This window comes from Labrus mixtus, chromosome 7, assembly GCF_963584025.1.
Source record: "Labrus mixtus chromosome 7, fLabMix1.1, whole genome shotgun sequence".
Taxonomy (NCBI): domain Eukaryota; kingdom Metazoa; phylum Chordata; class Actinopteri; order Labriformes; family Labridae; genus Labrus; species Labrus mixtus.
Window position 1 is genome coordinate 21,174,131 of NC_083618.1, and position 19,784 is coordinate 21,193,914.

Genomic DNA, 19,784 nt, shown 5'->3' on the forward strand with positions numbered 1-19,784 from the left:
TCTTGTGTTATAAAACAGATATGATTGGCCACGCCTGCTTTAGTGAGTTCCCTAGTTGACTTTTTGCATTAAGATATTGCTCTGTGCACATATCTCTGTTCAAATACACTTTTCCCAGTTGTGGGAAAATCCCCAAATTGTCTGATCTCACTAAAGATCTATGGATGATGAATGGAATCAAATCCCTGCAGCCAGGTTACAAACAGGTAGAAAGCTTTCTCAGAGGAGTGAAGGCTGAAATAGAGTCATACCTGTGACTCTGATAAAGATATTCATTGATCATATTTGGGTGTAATTGTTGGCTGTCCCCATAGTTTTCTCCATGCTGTTTGTAAGAGAAGAATAATGTGACCTTATGTCAATCTGAACGAAAATTAAAAATGGCTCCTGCATGAAACATTCTTTTGCAGGAGTAATTTTCTGCTGTAAAAACCTGCAGCAACACGGAGTGGTGAGTTTTGGCTTTGTGGATATCCTCTGCAGTTACTGCATTTTTCATGGCCTGTTCTGTCTTCGTCATACAAAGTCAATTGACTGCAGAGAGCCAGCAAGACTAATTCTGTGTCTACACTACATCGGCAGATTCAAACGGTCCATATTTGCAGAATGATTGTGTAGAAATCACTTGAGGGAATTTGTTGACATTTAACGTTTTAGTCTCTCTTCTAGTCTTGTCTTTTTTTGTTTGTGTGTCCGCTCTGAAGAATATAGCTTGTTAGCGTTATTGAAACCAATGAACAAGCTTTATAGTCATTTGGTTTGAATGCAAAACAATGCTGACAAGCCACTTAGTGAAGTGCGAGTGTAACGCAGAGGGGCTGAGTCTGCTGAAGGACGATAACAGGCTTACATGACTTCAGAATCTTACAGTGTAAAGGCTGCAGTGTTGTGTGTACAAAGTATTCATACTGTGGGATTCTTTGAATGTCTTACATACAAATAATGCATTCTTTGTTTTGTATGCATTGTGTTAGTGGGCTTTAAAACCTCTCATGATGCCAGTTTGCACACTGATCTTACTGCGAGTATTTCTGGTACTTTAAAAACACTTTAGAACAATTCCTTGGCTTTCATCCCAACTTGACATTTCCATGTTTTGCTTCACGCTCGTGTCTGGGAAAAAAAATTGAGCAAGATGTCAGCGGCTCTGTGAAGAACAAGATGGCATTTGAGTGGGACCCCTGCAGCTCCTGTGTGCCTCCTGTGAGAGACTGAGAAAGCTTTTTCTCAGAGATCATGATGGGAGTCAGTGACAGAATCAAACCGTCTTTTTTTTCCCTCTCCTCTCATTATTTAACAGACATATTGTCACAGATACTGCAGCTTCTCCAGATATGAAAGGAAGCAGCAGATCTTCTCTGAAAATGCAGCTGATCAGTGATTCCTACCCGAAGATACAAGAACAAGTAAGAATGAAGTGGCTCAGCCAATTTCAAAGACTTCAAACTTGGTAAAAAAAAAAGAAAAAAAAAAGTCTACATAAGTTATGGGTTGTCACGGCACTGGTATTTTTAAATTTATGCATGATTCTAGTCGAGGTTAAATGATATCGATACTTTTTAAAGATGCAAAGGTAACAAAAATAGAAGTCTTTAGGTACTTTATTGTTTTTCCATTACACAAATTTGCATCCAAACATTTGTGCAATTAAGACATTGCTCTCTCTCTCTCGCTTGCAGAAGCTTTGGTTAAAAATATGACTAACAACAGATGTGTTTGTTTTAAAGCTTTGGTCCTCTTCAATACTATCGATCTTTAAAATAACAGAGATAGTTTTAGCTACTTATGTCTCAGGACACTTATTTTCACCCGCCTCACACAAAGAGTCGAGTTAATCAGTTGCAAATATTACCTCACAATAAACAGAAAGAGCTTTGAGAAAACCGAAAGTTATAACAAATGACCCGGGAGAGCCGAGAGAAACACGCAGCATTTACCTGCTTCTGCACACACAAAGCGCTGTATTGTGCCTTTAAGGTCACACGGCCAATCAAATTACTGTTATTGTCACTCTGAATCCACAAAAGGTTCAGCTACAGTGTGTCGAATTCAAAGCTGGAGAAACATCTTTTGAAATCACTGTTTACTGTAACTCTAGTAATTAGTGTTGTGCAAACAGTGGCAGTCAATGGCCCTCTGTTTTTCTCAGGGCCTGCGCTATCACCGTGTTCGGAGTCTCGCCTGTAATTAGAAAGTTACACAGTGAAAAGCCACGCCGTGAAAAAGTTCAGCCCGCTGCAGCTGCAGGAACAAGTCTGTCAAGGCTGGATCTTTGTGTTTGGTTAAAAAACACAAAGCTCGGAATTCTTTTATCATCATTACTTGATGAATGTGTTCAACAAACACACCGCCTGAAACACAGTGTAGTGTATGTTCTTGCACGGTGAGTTCTCTGGAGCCTAGTATACAAGAGACATTTATTCAAACCATTTAGCAAATCTGAAAAGAGCTGGACCATGCCTGTATAAAAAAGATGGACAAGGCTACAGCTGCCTCAGGGTGAAGCCAAAATATTCAGAGCTCCCCCTACTGACTGGCTGCGGTATAGGTCATAAACCCCGCCTCCGTCATGTCAACACACGGGACAAGGGGCAAACTGGAATAAAATATCATCATGGTTAGTTTATCAGAATTATTTATGATCAAGTGTCCTTTTAAAAAAAAAAAAATTCTAAAGATTTATTTTTGTGCTTTTAATGTAGAGATAGGACATTGGATAGAGTCGGAAAACAGGGTGTGGGGGAGTGGGGAATGACATGCAGGAAAGGAAGCCACAGGCGGGATTTGAACCTGGGCCGCCCGCTTGGAGGAGCAAGGGGTGCGCGCACTAACCACTGCACCACCAGTGCCCCAAGTGTCTTTTTTCTGAGAACTTCAGTTGTAAGTTTTTGATGCAAACATCAGCTGTAACGTCATGATTGACAGCTCTATTGACACGTTTGACTCCTGCAGCGTTCTTCTCCGGATTAGCAGAGTTTAGGAGGGACGACGAGAAGAAGCATAAGGAATATGTCAGTCATTGAACTTTGCATAAATGTGATCGTCGGTTTGCGAACCAACACAAGAATCTGTACGGACCTGAGGGTTAATTTATCGACAGGTTTAACATGTGCTTTGGTTAGCAGAAGGAATTCTGGGTCTTTACCAGCCAGCTTCCTTCTGCTCATGTCTTCACTAGATATGACGTCACCAGCACTTATGTCTTCACTAGATATGACATCACCAGCACTTATGTCTTCACTAGATATGACGTCACCAGCACTTATGTCTTCACTAGATATGACATCACCAGCACTTGTGGCAGCAGGAGTTTTTGCTTCAATTTCTTTTAAAAACCGCAGGAGATGGAGACATGGTGTTTATATTTAAACAATCGATTACTGGACTGATCTCTAGCTATCGATAAGCTAATTGATAATAAGTCATTTTCAAACCTTATCCTATCAAACTGCTGCTCGTTAAACCTTCTTAACTGCTGTTAAATGTTCATACACGTGTGGTGATATTTGTGTGTTCTGGATTTAGAAAAGACGATCCATTACAAACACAGCTTCAGGGTAAAACAAACAGTGGATAAACATTATAGCAAAAATGTTTGGGACGTTACGATTTCATGTCGCAGAAGCCTTTGTCTAAAGCGACGTACTGTACATCTGAGAGGAAGTACGACACAAGCAAAGGGCTAGACATTAGGAAAAAATGTCAGTGAGAGAGGCGACCTTTTTATTTTTGCACAGTTCAAATGCACACACCATACTTTACATCCTCATCATATTCTCCTCATATTGAGCAGGCGTAGTTCAGTGCAGCTCTTAGTGAAACACCAGATGTGCCGCCACTTGGATAGTTTTTTACCTGCAAAACTATCCAAGAAAAAGACACAACATGCTTAGAAATGAGTCATCGCATCAGCGTGGGTGTGTTGATGTTAAAGCAGAGGTCTTAGTCCAATGTCTCATACGGTCCATGAGCGCAATGAAGCTGCAAGGAAGCAAATGTGGAAGATCTTAAAAGCAGGGCAAATATTACTCAGTCATACATAGATGTCACTAAATCCATGAGGGCGTCTGGCAGAACTGATATGTGTGTGTGAGTGTGAGAGAGAGAGTGTGTGTACGTTTTGGCAGTCATAGTGACGAGCGAGAGGAAAAGTAGGAGGACCCCCTGCCAGGCGTCTTCATGCATTATCAACCCGCAGCTCCTCAGCACGCATCAACCAACACATACCAGGGTGTCGAGCTTTTATACTGCCGGGGGCAGGTTAGCTCTTTTTTTTCTTTTAATATGGGACAACTTTCAACTCTCCATATTCGTCTGCACAGCTGCAAAACTCAAACTCGCCTGACACACACACACACTCACACACACACACACACACACACACACACTGAGAGGAGGAAGGAACAAAAACTGACACATGAAAGGAGTAAAATAAAATGTTTTTCACTGTTTAATTAAAACTGATTGTCAGGAAAATAACACGCAAACTTGTGCTCGGTGTGCTTAACTGAAATAACGCAAATGAATGTATACATGTGTATAAATATTTACATACACACACACATACTGGTACATCACAAGTATGTACAAATGGAAAATAAGTATTAAAGTGAGTTCAAGCAATCGTAACTTCAGGGAGCATTTTCAAACGTAGGCAGGATTTGAAATCAGAGCGCACCTTGAGTTTAGATATTATAGATGAAGTCACCGATGCAGGCAGAGTTTGTTACAGCTAGTTTCTGCAGTGTTATTGCCTTCAAACAGATGTCGTTTCGATGCAGGGATGGATTACAGCTTATTTCCGGACTGTGGATTTGTGCCGCAGCAAACTTAAGAGGAAGAATAAAAAAATAAAAGTTCCCAGTAATGCTTTGATCAGAGTCAGTCAGAATAGTTCACCTGAAATCTGCAGTGTTGATTTTGACGCCAAGCACCTTCAGGAAAGATTTGAGGAATCATTCAAATAAAAAAAATAAAATAAAAAAATGAGTCACAGTCGAATACTGCCACCTTGTGGAGGAACAAAATGTCTTCGTGATAAAGTGCTGCTTCTCCCTCTGATCAAACTTTCCCCCTTGATGTCACTTTAACAGCTACACAAGTGACAACAAACTAAACTGATTCCATTAATCTCAAATAAATCACTGGCAGTAATTTTAAAAAACACACAAGATTCATGGGTTCACCCGAGTGTTTGCTATTGAAATGCTGGAAAACAAAAGCAGCTCTCAACAGAAATCTAAATTCATGATGCTTTAATCACATCAACCTGAAGGCACATTAAACACGCTTCATGTACAAAGTGTCACCTCTCTTTAACACACACACACACACACACACACACACACACACACACACACACACACACACACACACACACACACACACACACACACACACACACACACACACACACACACACACACACACACACACACACACACACACACACACACACACACACACACACACACACACACACACACACACACACACACACACACACACACACACACACACACACACACACACACACACACACACACACACACACACACACACACACACACACACACACACACACACACACACACACACACACACACACACACACACACACACACACACACACACACACACACACACACACACACACACAGTGGTGCTCCGTGAAATGTGTTGGAAGCTTGTCAACAAGTGACGCTAAACAGTCTAAAGTTCAGACATTCTCATACATCGATCAGCATCTAAAAGTTTACCGAACATAACGCGTGATGTCGTCACATGGGCTCAAACTCCAGCAGCTGAAAACGATGTAAACAAACTAAGTGATCGTGCAGGATGATGGACAGAAACCTGAAGGAAATCAATCTTTAAAAAACAAAAAGTTAAACCGTCCCGCTAATCCTTTAAAACTCTCCTATACTTCAAAAATCAGCTTTGCTAATCAGTCCCTCACTCAGTGGCAGTATACGATCGTCCTCCTTCTTACATTCAGGTCTCGAGCTGATCCGCTCTGCTCGCTCGACTTTGGCGTTCTGTCCTTTTTTCCTTCTTTTTTTTTCAAACCTGAGCTCAGTCTCACTCACGATGGCGTCCCAGCCGCAGAGTCCTGGCTCGGTTGTCCATCCGGCACCTCGTACTTGAAGACGACGCTGAACAGCTTCCCTCCCAGCCGGTCGGCGAGCCACGAGTTCTTGATGACGGCCATCTTGAGGCTCTCGCAGCTGAGCATGGCATAGTAGTTTGTGTGGATGGCTCGGCCCATTCCCTCGATGATCACCAGGTCGGTTTTACGCTCCCGGACCACATTAGCCAGAACTTTGTCCAGACGGCTGGTGAAGGAAAGAGGCAGAAGAGTTAAACCACCACGAGGCATCTCTCTGATACATTCACATAAAGCAAGTTACATGTTCAAGAAGAGGAGGGGATTTAAAAAAAAAAAAAAAAGAGAAAATAAAACTTCAGTACTTAGCACATAGTAACTTTCAGTACTTCAGATTCAGTAATCGGTCATTTCCCAAAACGTCTAATTCAGTGGTTGTCAAACTTTTTACACTGCGTACCACCTCCGAAAACATTTGGCTCTCCAAGTACCACCATTATGGTAGATGTTAAAATACACTGTAGGCCTATTTCTACACACATTTCATGCAAGAGGCAAATTAATTCATAAAAAGAATATTATTTATTAAGGGCTAGTGCTAGAACACTGCGCACACAAAAGTGCAGAACAATAAAAATGACAACTTTATACCAACAACCTGTTTGGAAATATTTAGTCTCCAGTGTTTCCCACACAAACACGATACCTGGGCCCAAGTATATTTCCGACCTGTTCTCATTTAATTTTTCATTTATTCATAAAATTGCTGTGTGCCTAAGAGAGAGAGCGAGAGGTAGCGGGGGAGAGAGAGAGAGAGCGCGTGAGAGTGCAGGCGCGCGCTCCGCGTGCTCAGTCCAAACAGCGCCGCTTTATTATAAGTCTCTGTGTTCAACATAGAAAAACTGCCTTTTTTAAAAAAAAAATCCCTCTCGACTCCTACGGAGTGTTAAGACAACAAAAGAGAGCAGAATCACATCAGCTTCAGAGCGAAAGAGAGAGAGAGATATAGGGGGGAGGGGGAGCGATAAGGTCCGCTGTCCGTACATGCATCAAAACTGAAGCTTCTCCTGGCTCCGTTTTAAAAATGTTAATGTGCAGCTGCTTGCTGCGGATTGCGTGCTGATCTCCAATAAATAACAGAATATCTGTTAATGAAGGCCTGCAGCTGCTTGCTGTTGTTTCAGTACTGAACTATAATGTAATATCGAGCGGAACCTTTCAAAGCGTACTCCTGTTGTTGTTCATGTCTGTGTACGTTCAAGCATAAATTGAGCAGATTAAAGTTGTTTGTTGCAAAAACTAGATTAATTTAGAGGGGAAAACACATTTGATATAAATACAACCCAATAGATACAAGCTAGACAAGAGTACGACAAAAAAAATAGTTGTTTTATGCTGAACGGGTTTGTTTTTTATATTGTGGAGATTTCTTTGCGTACCACCACAGGGAGCCCGCGTACCATAGTTTGAGAACCACTGGTCTAATTCATTTCCAACCATACTCAGATGTGTGGCTTTCAAAAAGGTAAATATCCAATAGAGATTCAGGAGAGATCTGAGAGAGAGATCTGTAATCTCCGGTTGAAGAGAAGTCCCTTAAAAAAAAGCTGAATAGTAAAAATAACCAACCTCAGATCCAGGCAGGGTGAACTGGAACCGCTCTGAACCAACGTCAGCCTGTCCTCACTCAAACCCGCCCTACACAAAAGAACACACTCATGTTAATTTGGCGCCTCATTCGACTGTTTTGTAACCCTCAAACGGGATCAACAGGTGCTCTGAAAACAGATTATTAAGGATATAAACACTACAATAAAGAGCAATGCAGAAACAAAGTCTGGATAGGATTTTAATTAAGCACGCTAAACTTTCATTTGTTGGGTCTCAATGGAATCGCAATGGATTGTGGGATGTGTAGTTCACTCCTGGGAAAAAAAATATGCACACAGTCTTGTACTTTGCTTTTTTGTTCCTTCTTCTAAAAATTGTTGTTTTGAGTTATCAAATGTCTTCTAGTCACAAGTGTTCAGGTAGTGGTTGTCTTTTTGTCTGGTTCTAGGATTAAAAATGTTGATTTAAGGATTTTCTGAAAAGTCAACGGAGGATTTGAATGTTATAATTTACTTCTGGAACCAGAGCCGGCGTAAGAGTGGACGGTCACTGTGGAGCTCTATAACCTGCATGATTGTAAATATACTCACTGAATCACTGGATCCATGGCAGCGATTCTTTCAGTCAATATTTGCAGTTCACCGTTTGTGACGTCGTTTAAAGCCGGACCGGAGTTGCTGGCCAACACAACCTACAAGAACACAGAAGAGTTGAATCCACATTTCCTCAAATACATCATCTCTTAAAATGCTGCTGTTGATATCTCTCACCTCTGTTCCTCGAGAGAGGAGCTCTCTGACAAAAGGCATCACTCCTAGAATGATGTCTACTCCACTGTTATCTACGAAAAACAAGGCACACCTATGAGGAGGACCCTGCAAGAGAAAACCAGGACGGATGTATTCAAGGACTGATCCACAAACGTCCAAACCACAGAAAACACAAAGCAAGTACAGGAAATATCCACAGGAAGCAGAATGAACCTGCCATGAAAAAGACAAGAAGTAACCACCAACCTTTAGTCTCTCAAACCACCGGTCAAAGGAATCGATGAGCCACGGCCGCCCTACGAGGTAAACACAGAACATTATTTATAAAAACACATCAAACATATGAAACAATCAAGTCCGTCTGATAGATCTTTACCTTAAAAGAATTTAGATTGTGTGTACCATTTCATATCCATTTATATCGGTCTACTTTCTTTTTATCATTGATGGTTTTTTGGTCATGAATATTTCTTTTTTACAGGGACACGTGGTACAGTTTATTTTCTACTTCTATTTGTAGTCCAGGTTTTCAAAGGACTGTTTTTAGTCACATTTAACATGAGATGGATGGTAATCTGAAGACTCAAATTTGTGCTGTGTGCTGTTCTCACTTCAGAGGCTGTTTTTATTTTTTTGACTAACTTCTTATTTTCATGTGGCACATTTGTATGTATCGTTTGTCTTTGCAGTATGATGCTGCCAATACAAATGGCTAACTGACATGGCATGTTTATTGTTTTTGAAAATAATACTCATGTTACATCATCTATGTGAGTGTATGATTCAACTCTTTTCTTTCAACAGTCATTGAATCACAACACTTTTAAATTCTAGAGAATCGCAATTCAAATAAAATCTGCACCCAAGTACCATGATACAATCAGATCAGGAAACAAGCATATCGACGCAGCACTTCTGATCCCTGTTGGTGTAAAAACTACAAAAGGTAACATTGAAGAAATAAAGACAATATGCGAGAAGAGAAGATGAAGATAAATATTTGGATACCTTCCAACTGTTGTTTCGCCTGCGCAAACCCAAACTCAGGATCAGATTCGAGGACACTGCAGGACAACAAAAGAAAACATGCAATGTGAAAAGTAAGTTAGGTGTTTCTACAATTCTCCAATTCATGTGGCGGAAGCTTTTGTCCAAAGAGATGTACATCTGAGGGTAAGAGCAACACAAGCAAGGATCTAGAGAGGATGAAACAACATCAGGAAGTGACATCATAGAGGGAGAGGCTGGGATGACCAGGAGCCCAGACTTTGAGAGGTTAAATTGAAGGTAGTTCTTTCATCCATTTAGAGACACCAGCAAGGAAGGCATGGCGAAAACCTTTCCCTAGACAGAAGTGTCATCTAGCATGAATTAGAGGAAGAGCTGGGTATCGTAAGCATAGCAATGGTATGAGAAACCATGGCAGCGGATGATTGCACCAAGTGAGGTAGTGCATATGGAGAAGAAAAGGGGACCGAGCATTGAGCCCTGAGGCACCCCTGTGGATAAGCTGTGTGAGTTGGACATTTCTCCCTTTTCGAGAGACTCTAAAAGATCTCTCTGAGAGGTAGGGCATGACAATCGGGGGGCAGGTACTGAGATACCAAGCTCTGGGAGTGTGGAGAGGAGGATTTGATGGTTAATTGTGTCAAAAGCAGCTGACAGGTCTAGCTTCTTAAAAAGAACAAGAATAATATGGATGCAGAGATATTTTGGGTTAAGATGCACAATAAGCAGTTCATATGTTTGTTTTTTTTACTTTGCATCCACAAAACCAGTTGTTTGTAGTCTGACTGTCTGAGAGCTGCTAGGTTATCAAAAAAATGCAACACTGCAAAACACATGTTCAAGGCTGTAGCAGCATGAAACAGAAAAATATGCAACCAAAGCTTCTCCAATCACCAACAATCAGACAGACAAGAGTAAACAATCAACCCGGCTGCTCGGGGGAAAGAAAAACTACCAAAGTTGACTCACTCTGACACGGCCTTGGCTCCCCAGTCAAACACATTCCCGGCCAGGACGCCCCTGACGAGGGCGAACTGTCTCTCCTCCCAGCTCAGCTCGTCCAAGGACTTCACCGCCTTCTGGTAGTACTTCAGAGCCATGTCGTTCTCTTTCTGTTTGATCTACAAGAGAACAGACGGATGATAGAGATGGATGGAGCACAAAGCATCCAGAAAAAAACAATTTTATGAACAGGACTAGAAAAGTGCTTAATATCATGAGGTGGAAAACAATGATCTCTAACATCATGGCATTGTGTGTAGAGTTGCTCAGATACCAACACTAGTATTGTTAATGCCTCAGTTTCAGCCTAAATGGAGAATAGGGCTTTAATAACTATACCAGTCAATTCATTAATCAGATTCCAATTTCCTTTGACATCACAGAAAAAATGATTTTAGATTAATAATCTTATGATGACAGTAAACGACGACAATGTGGTGCTAGCTGAAGATGTCAGCGAAATGACAGCAATTCTTGAATTTCCTGTCTTAACAATTTAAGGCATTGGTTCCCCAACATGGGTCCGGGAAACCCGAGGTGGGGCTCTAAAGGTTAGATGGCTCTGTCTATGTCAAAATAAGATTTTCACATATTTACCAAAATCATGATAACACTTTCGGATAGTTTATTATAAGGTCTGTAGATAAAAAAGTGAAAAATAAAATGTAACTCAAAAATATATGGCTCCTTAGTCGGCCACACAAATAAATCAGGTTGAAATAAAACAATAAAAGTTTATGTTAATTTTTGACAGAAATGTATCAGCCTTTTTTAGATACAAGTGTCCCATCTACCCATATCCAATTTATCTTTACGAGTATGTGCTTTTACCTGCTCTTTTGTTAAGCGCCTCGATAATATATCACTTGAATTGGCGCTATACAAATAATGATTGCTTGATAGATTGATTGAACTGGGAGGGGCTTCATGGAAAACGTTAGGAACCACTGTTTTGAATTTATGACAATAAAACTACTTAAAATACACAAAATAAGATATTTTCTGTCCCTGGTGTTTTTTTGAATCATCATAATCAGGATGTTACGTCTAGGTTGAACTGCTGCTTGAGTTAGCATTGCTTGTTTCAGGTCAGATTTCCTTAATTGCGCGAGACAAACTAACAGCATCAATAATTATGTCACATGCATAAAGCTTTGAGATATATGGTGTATTTAAAATAAAAATGAATAATGTTGTTGTTGTAATTAATGGCACTGAGGGCCTCTCTCTGTCAGCTGATAAAATGGTATCAGAACATTCCTCACTGACTGAAACATAAGACTCTTTTTTTTATTTTTTTAAGGTTGACATATCAGATCAGTGAGGCTCTAATGAGCTGTACAGAACATGTGAAGGACACAAAGAGCAAACAAAATATGTTGATAGATTTCACTCAGACCTTCGAGTAGGGATCAGGAAAGTTGAACTCGTTTAAACAGTGTTCCCTCGTGTCTAACAGACTTCTGACTGTGAGGGATCCATAAGCACTAGGTGAAAAGAGAAGCACTCTACATTAGCCAGAGAGAAAAACAAACACACAACGGGGCGGCGGCGGGCGGTTCACAGCACTTTTCACTGTTGTATTCATGCTATTACCTGAACAGATAGGGCTTGTAATGTAGTTTGAAACAACTCTCTCAAAATGCAGAAAAGTTTTCTGGAATTTGCGAGTTTTTTTTGTCAAAGTTCAACCAATCGTTTACATGTTCATTTCTGCAGTTTATGCCAATGAATCATTGACTGACACATGACGGTGTCCTGCACCCCACTCTTGTAAACTTGAACAGATTTTACATGAAGAATTGTAATTTACAGAGCACTTCAGTAGATACAGAAGGTATGAAGACGTGAAACTAAAGCAGAGACTGAGGAAAAGACTCGAGGTTTAGTCCACTAAAAGCATCCAGTGGTTCAAACAGACAGAAGAAATAAAAACCTGTCCTTACAAAGGCTGTTGGCGGAGGGTCTGAAGTTTGTGTCGGTATTTTTGACGGAACTTCTCGGCTCGCTCGGCGGCCTCTGGCATGTCAGGCTGGCTCGCTACGGCTCTCTTTACCACCTGCTCAGAAAACATAAAAACATCAGTCACCCACGTTTACAACTTCTGCTGCAAACAAACAAAAAAATATGACAAAATATTGTCACTTTCTGGGTTAAATGGCTTTCTTAACTTCAAGGATAACTGGATAATAAAAGACTACGTAATGTGCTATCAAACTGTTATTGATTTCCAGTGTGCGACGCAGTCTCCGTGACGTCACACTTTGGTTTCTAAAGAGGAGTTTTGAAGCTAAACAATGGTGGTCGCCATATTGAAAAGACCATCTCAACCTAACTTTCAATCAATCTTGTAACTGAAGGAGGCAGCAACCTGTCAGTCAAATCAGTCATGCCCCAAATTATGCTTAAGTATGGACAAACTCTTAGCCTCATATTCCACTCTGTACAATGTTCATACAAAAATGTTGTGCATGTCTGATGAAGGGCGAGGGCCCGAAACGTTACTTGTGATTATTCCATTAAATTCAATTTAATTGGAGCAGCTTCTGTAATACTCAGTATTTTTCCTCTGGACAATGTACCAATAACAAAATGAGCTATTCAGGCCAAAACGTATGTTTAAAAAAAACAGCCTTTTTTGACATAGTGACCATACAGAGATTTAGCAGCCAGCCATCTTGAATTCTTAAATCCCGTTCCCAGACTTTAAGGACCAAAGAGATATCTTTAGGCCGGGTTGTTTTTGTGTTTCAGTTTGAATATTCTAAGATTCAAGTTCCTTGTTGCTTTCTTTTTTTTTTTTTTTAAGACAAACACTTCAATATACTGAATAAAAATGAATTTTCAGCTATTTCATAGAAATCTTGAAATTATAACCGCACACTAGAGGTGCATTACTGACTCACAGTTCTTGGGAATCAAATATTTCCAATGCAATGGACTATTTTTTATCATCTTGGTCCCTTTTTTCTTTTAGATTTTTAATAATTAATCCACTCTGTCTGTGTGGCACACTGTGGTTCTACAACAAAACATAAACTGCCATCCCACCCCGTCCAGCGCGTCTTCAAAGCAGTAGAGCCAGTACTCGCGGGCCAGAGCATCCTCTATGAGGTCCACAGTGTCGGGGATGTATGATGAAGGGTCCTGCAGCAGGGGCAGATTCACCAGCTTTCTCTCCAGGCGGTCCATCTCCAACATGTCGAACTACACAGAACAAAGACACAGAAGACGTGATTTTCTGTCTTATCTGTCTTAACTTCGACCACTCATTGTGTTTCTACATAGAATAACAGACTATTCCTGCAAACTGTTATTCTAGGATATCTTACCAAATCTGTCCTCATATATATGAAAAACATCGGTATCCTTTTACTGGTTTTAGAGGATTTTTTATTTAGACGACTATGAAGAAGAAAGGAAGATTCACTATGAAGGAGGGAGGAGGAGGGAAGGTTCAACCAAGACTTAAAGCTAAAAGAAAGAAGATTCATTCATCTTAGGATTCAATCAATACTCCATAAGAGGAAACATGTTGTTACTAAAGAACAAGCTAAATCAATAAAGATGTCTTAAGAGGCAAAACACCAAAGATGAGCTAATATTTCACCTGCAGACTAGCATCACACTTTCACAGTTTGCAAACGAAGACTAGTTTATGAAAGCTGGGAGGGGAAGCAGGAAATATTAGAGGTTAGAATCAGTATCCGGGCAGATGAAGCTAACAGAGGTTTACAGCTTCAGATGCTCTACGTAGGCCTGCAAGCTCAAAGTATCACACCAGTCAAAAAAACAGTCACACTCTTTTATTTTCCATCTTCACAGTAATTCTTTCTACGAAGCAAGAAACACGATTTTTCCACCAAACCAGAGCTGAACTAAAAATAACCTGCTTTCAGGGCGAGTAAACAAAGTGAACGCCTGACATGACTAAATACTTGAGTGGAGCGCTAACAGCTGCAGAACAAAGCGCTGTGAGCAGGAGCAACACGTCATCACAGCAGAGCACACAGTGAAGCACACCGAGGTACTTACAGGAAACTGGAGGACAGAGAGTTAGGTGGGAGGAACAATGAGTGGAGAGGAAAACAAAGATGACCAAAGATTAATGGATGATGTCGGTCAGTGGTGAAGAACGACCATAAAGGACATCAAGAAGAAAAATGTCAAATAAAGCCTCAATGGTAGAATACCAGATTTAAAGGAGAGACAAATGGATGAACTCAAAACAAAGAAACCATCAGCCGATAGACTGTGAGAGCTGTTTTGTATCTAATCGTTTTTTGTGTTCTCTGCAGACTCACCGTTCCACTCCGTGCACGCTGCATGGGATTCATTTCTGGAGAGACGCTCATCAGGCCGGAGCTTCCTGCATAGTTCTCCCCCCAGCTGTACTGGTTTGGATCTAGATGAGAACAACATGAACATATCAAGTACTTTCATGGATTATTGAAGAGGTTGAATCTCTTTTAAGTCCAGTAAAAACAAAGTGTTTATATCACAGAAACTGTAACAGTTATCCTTTTGACACCCAATAGGGTTCAGGTTCAGGTTAGGACAATAATGTGCATTTGTTTTTTTGTTTTTTCCTTACTGTCCTCCTCTGCTCCTTTAAGAAAAGCTCCAATGGCTCCCAGATAACCTTCATGTCTCAAGAACAAGGCCTGAACTTCCCCCTACAGCAACAAAAGAGGAGGAGGAGGAGGAGGAGGTTAGATCATAAGAATCTGGGTTAGAGGTTCTCTTAGTCCAGCTGATAACAGACCAAGTCCAGGACTAAAAGGGAACTTATTAGGAGCTCCAAGACACTCGTGTTCAGCGTGTAATTTAATATAGAAGTCATGCTTTAAGAGGACAGATTGGGGAGGATGGGGGGGGGGGGGGGGGGGGGACTGCAGAGGAAGAGCTCTTGCCTTTGTGAAGAAGTTGATGCTGTACGTGATGGTGTGCATGGTGACAGGATGTCCTCTGATGAAGAAGCCTCCAAAGTAAACCCTGGACAGGTTGTGCAGCTTGGCATACAGACAGGCCAGCTGTCCGATGTCGTTACTGATCATGTGGAGTAAACTCTTCGCCATGTCTTCTTGAGAGAACTCTATGAACACAAATATAAATATATAAAAACTTTACACAGAGGGAAAAAAAAACGCCTCAAAGAGCTGAAGAGATGCTTAAAAAGTTGTTTTTTTTTAAAAGAGTTCCCATTAAGAGTAAAAGATCAGATACTCTTCAGTGGTTCTTTATTCACTCACTGTGAATATTCAGCCCATTAAAGAAGGAAAATAGTTCAATCACTATCATGTGTAAACTGCTCAGTATTTGCTCTGTAGCTACAGATGGTTGGTAACAAGCCGGAGAAAGTTGAGAATATCTGCTCTGTTCTGCAGTCCCCACATTTCATAACAGTTACATGAACATGAACTAGGCTGCATCAGAACTGGGGCAGAGGTCATCAGTTCTCTTCAACAAGGACTTCTTTTCAGGCTAAAGCCGGATCATTTAAAGCCACATTCCTGTCATGAACACTCCACAAACACAACAGAGACATGTTCTTTAAACTTCCTCCTGCGATGTTAAGTTTGCAGCTGTGCAGGGGATAAATCAACCGGGATGCACAGCGGTTATAATTACATTAAATAGTGACATCATGACGATTTAATTAAAAGTAGTTTTGCCTACATTGGGGAAAAATGTAAGGGGATCATCACGGTCATTGATCTCCCTAACTTTTCTTAAACACACACGCACACATATATACCATAATGTATTACGAGGAGCCACATTAAATCGCTGTGTTCATTGTCACCTTTGTTAGCAGTCGCTGACTTTCCAAAACTGCTCGCAATCAGATCTCCAGTCAAGCCCAGAGACCCGTACGATCCTCCGTAGATATCTTTCACCAGCATGTCCACACTCGTGTGCTGCCCTTTGGAGGCCAACTGCAGCAACTCGTCAAATCTCTACAAGAGAGAGGAAGGTTAAAGTTAAGGAGGCTGGTGTTTCCAAAATGTCACACCTCGCAGACATCTTCAATCTGAAACCGATACTTTCATCTGATAACAAATCAAAAAGTTGTTTTTGCAGCCCACCTTCGTTTTGGTGAGTAAAGCTCCAAGGCCCCAAAACGTCCCTCCACCTATCGAGCTTCCTCCTATTCGCTCAAACTTGTCCTCTGATTCAACCTGATGCAGAGGAAGAGAGGGGGACACGGTCTATTGTGTGAGTCACATATAATCAGAGCTTATTCAAATAAACAGAAGTCCTCTGAAAGAAGGAAAACAACAGACATAAACATGCCGTCACACAGCGACATACCAAGGATAACATCAGTCTGCAGAGACAAACTAAAGTGTGTCCGCATGTTGGTTTGTGTTAAATACCTTCCAGCAGCACAGAAGGACGTTTAACAAATACTGACGTTCTAAAGTCTGAGGTGTGTTAACACTTTGGTTTGTCATTGTTTGACTAGTACAGTGGTGTATTTGTTCTTGTTCTCTCGTTATGTGTCTGCTCTTGTCTTTTTTGTTTTTCTGTGTCTTCTGAGTCCTAATGGGCTGAACTACCTCTTTTGGTGCATTGAAAAAAGTAAACTACTATAACTAAGACTGCTATTACTGTGGCAGGTCTGTAAATATGAACGGATGAAGCCTGAGTGAAGTCACCCAAGTACCCAAAAGTACAGTGTGTGTCAGTGATGACAGTAACTAATCAGACCTCGAATTTACTGAACCACTTCATCTTGTTAGCTTGACATTAAATTGTGTGATAAGTGGGCCCGGCCTCCCTGAGAGATGATCGGTTACCTTGACGATGGACACACCAGAGCCGATGTTTACGAGCAGGTAGGGGAAGATGTCCGGTTGAGTCGTCTGAAAGCGGAACTCCGAGTCGGCGTGCTTAGCGTACACAAACGCCTCATGGGGAATGTTCCTCAGCACAAAGTTGCAGCCCTTTATGAGGCAGGTCATCTCGTCCTCTTTGTCCACTCTGCGGAAATGAAGCACGCAGCCAAAAAGACGTCCGTTAGCTCGAGTCATTCTTAGCCAAAGCAAAACACAAACTGACTTTTCCTCCATTTGGGAAGTCATATATAACATACAATCTTCCTTTTACTGATTGATCATCTTTTTTTTGTAGACAGAGTTGCTGTCTGAAGCCACACATCTTCATATGAAGGGCACATGTTATTGTTTATTCTGCCGTATGTACAAGATATACAAAGGATTGAAATGTCGTTTTCTCTTGACCTCATACTACAGAAAAACATTACAACTCACAACAGACACAAACTGTAAAAAAAAAAAAATATATATATATATATATATATATATATATCCTATAGTGTCAGTGTGCAAATATAGCCTCAGTGAAAGTAGCAGCAGTCCTGTTTAAATATTGGCTTCCTGATAGCTAGAAAGGGCCAAACATGTGTGTGTCGATGCAGAAGGTTAGACATAACAAGCCAACTATAATGTGAATGTTGTTCACAGTTTGCAAGCTAACTTAAGCTCCACAATATTCTTCATAGATTTGCATAAACACTTACAGTATATTTGTCCTCTGATTGAACCTGGTTCACAGGAAAAGGGCCGGATGCTGCTTTGTGAATTAATCAGATACGATGAATCAGCCCTTCCTGTTTTTGTTTCTACATGCAGCGCAGGCAAAGACTGAAGCCTTGCTCACACTTGGACTGAAAAGCTCCCGACATCTGCGGGGTAAGCTGGATGTGGAAGCCGAGTGCAATGATGTCAAAACAGCCTTGGTCGTTTGCTACATTTTCCGCTTGTCCACTTACTTGAGTCCGAGTTTCCGCTCGATGAGTTCTTTAAACTTGTGTGCTCCTCCGCCTGTGGCTTTGATGACTTTGGTTTCAGTGTTGACCAGATGGTCTCTGATGAAGTCCAAACATGTTTCGATGTAGGCATTTTCAAATTTGATAAAGTGAAGGCGTGCGGTGACTTCCTCCTGCACTGATATTTCATACAGCTTGTCACTGGAAGCCTCCTGATGGGACAGGAACACGGACGAGGAACATTTACACCAATTGAAATAACCTCTGGAATAGTGACACGCCTCCTGTGTGGTATCAGTAAAATCTATCTTATTTAACTACGTTAGAGGTTATGTGTTGTTGGCTGTATTTTGACATGCAGAGTTAGCTACAGATAACAGCTGGAACTGATTCCTGGGAAACCTAGGATTTTAGAGTAACCAAAGTGGATAAATTACCTTTGCAGAGTGGTCGAAAGATCGTACTTTGGCCACTTTGTGTTGCACAGTGGAGTAGTAGGCCAGCTTCGTGAGGGATCCACCTGTAAAAGAAAGGCAGTATTGATAAAGCCCGATAAGAAGAAGCCCTAAAGATAACATAGGCAGTAGGAGTAAAAACTAGGTCAGAATCCCGACGTAAAAAAAAACGTGTAGTAAACTGTGAAATGCTCAAGAGCAGAAACCTTAAAACCTTTTGGCTAGCTACTAACGCTTTAACACTTTTTAAAGTGGACCAGGTTTTTAAAAAATCCTCCTGAAACTCGTTAGACTTTCACCTTTAAGGTAAACACCATTTGCTGCCAAAGAACTTCGGATTATATACGTCTTTAAGCAGCTAACGGGGGCTTTGCCTTGTTTACTTTCTCCTAAAGTCATGTGTTGTTGTCATAGTACCAGACTGCGGCGGAGCTGCTCCACAAACACGGAGAGGAGAACCTTTGGCTGAAAAAATGAATTAAACTTTTAAACCGACACGTACCTATGTCAATTGCAAACCGCTTTGCATTCTCCAGATTGCGGAATATCTCGTCGGGCGGCAGAGTAATGCTTTTATCCATGGTGTGAGTACTTGTGCTGCTGTCAAGTCGAACACATTCCGCCATGGTCGACAACGACTTGACGCTGCGTGCGTGGCGTGCGTAGAGTGCGTGCGCGTCCCACTTCGACCAATCACAATTCACGTACGGTCCGAGGCGGGGCGGGGCGTCGCTCTGTAAACATTTACCCACTAAAACCTGCACAGAACCGACTCATTCTTCTTTTCTTTTTCTCTCTATCAATCTTCACTCTATTTAAAAGATGAAGCAAGTTAATTTATTAAAGGTTTTCAGTGTTCCCTGTACAGAGTGAACATTTTAAATACTGAACATTTTAAATATATCACACATTCTTTTTTTCGCTGCTTTGGACTCAATAATGTGATTATTTTTGACAGGAACTGGAAATTTCCAACTGTTTTGACAAAAGAATCCACATTTCATGACAGCCCCATAAAATACCGTTTATCTCTGTCA

At 41.1% G+C, this 19,784-nt stretch overlaps 3 protein-coding genes across 3 annotated transcripts in view; 2 read left to right on the forward strand and 1 right to left on the reverse strand.

The window, feature by feature from the left end:
* The window catches only part of atrip (ATR interacting protein), a 486,763-nt gene that overhangs the window by 364,290 nt on the left and 102,689 nt on the right, over positions 1 to 19,784 (forward strand). The gene's annotated exons all lie outside the window — the stretch shown is intronic.
* LOC132976955 (CMP-N-acetylneuraminate-beta-galactosamide-alpha-2,3-sialyltransferase 2-like) overlaps positions 1 to 19,784 on the forward strand; it is a 259,673-nt gene that overhangs the window by 38,393 nt on the left and 201,496 nt on the right. The window lies entirely within an intron of this gene.
* On the reverse strand, positions 5,895 to 19,400 carry pank4 (pantothenate kinase 4 (inactive)). Its single transcript, XM_061041199.1, has 19 exons — positions 19,250 to 19,400; positions 18,730 to 18,812; positions 18,296 to 18,504; positions 17,301 to 17,484; positions 16,587 to 16,679; positions 16,304 to 16,457; positions 15,411 to 15,592; positions 15,092 to 15,173; positions 14,802 to 14,902; positions 13,549 to 13,704; positions 12,444 to 12,556; positions 11,897 to 11,984; positions 10,465 to 10,616; positions 9,496 to 9,551; positions 8,734 to 8,783; positions 8,488 to 8,592; positions 8,308 to 8,408; positions 7,736 to 7,804; positions 5,895 to 6,335 (listed from the first exon to the last, which is right to left on the reverse strand). Exons 1-19 carry the CDS (start codon positions 19,371 to 19,373, stop codon positions 6,086 to 6,088), a joined length of 2,352 nt encoding a protein of 783 aa, XP_060897182.1. The 5' UTR covers positions 19,374 to 19,400; the 3' UTR covers positions 5,895 to 6,085.

Coding starts and splice junctions, on each gene's coding strand:
- pank4 (XM_061041199.1), bottom strand. CDS start 19,373: ATGGCGGAATGTGTTCGACTTGACAGCAGCACAAGTACTCACACCATG. Junction 15,174..15,410: donor GCATCAACTTCTTCACAAAG/GCAAGAGCTCTT, acceptor TTGTTGCTGTAG/GGGGAAGTTCAGGCCTTGTT. Junction 12,557..13,548: donor TTGAAGACGCGCTGGACGGG/GTGGGATGGCAG, acceptor TTTTCTGAGCAG/GTGGTAAAGAGAGCCGTAGC.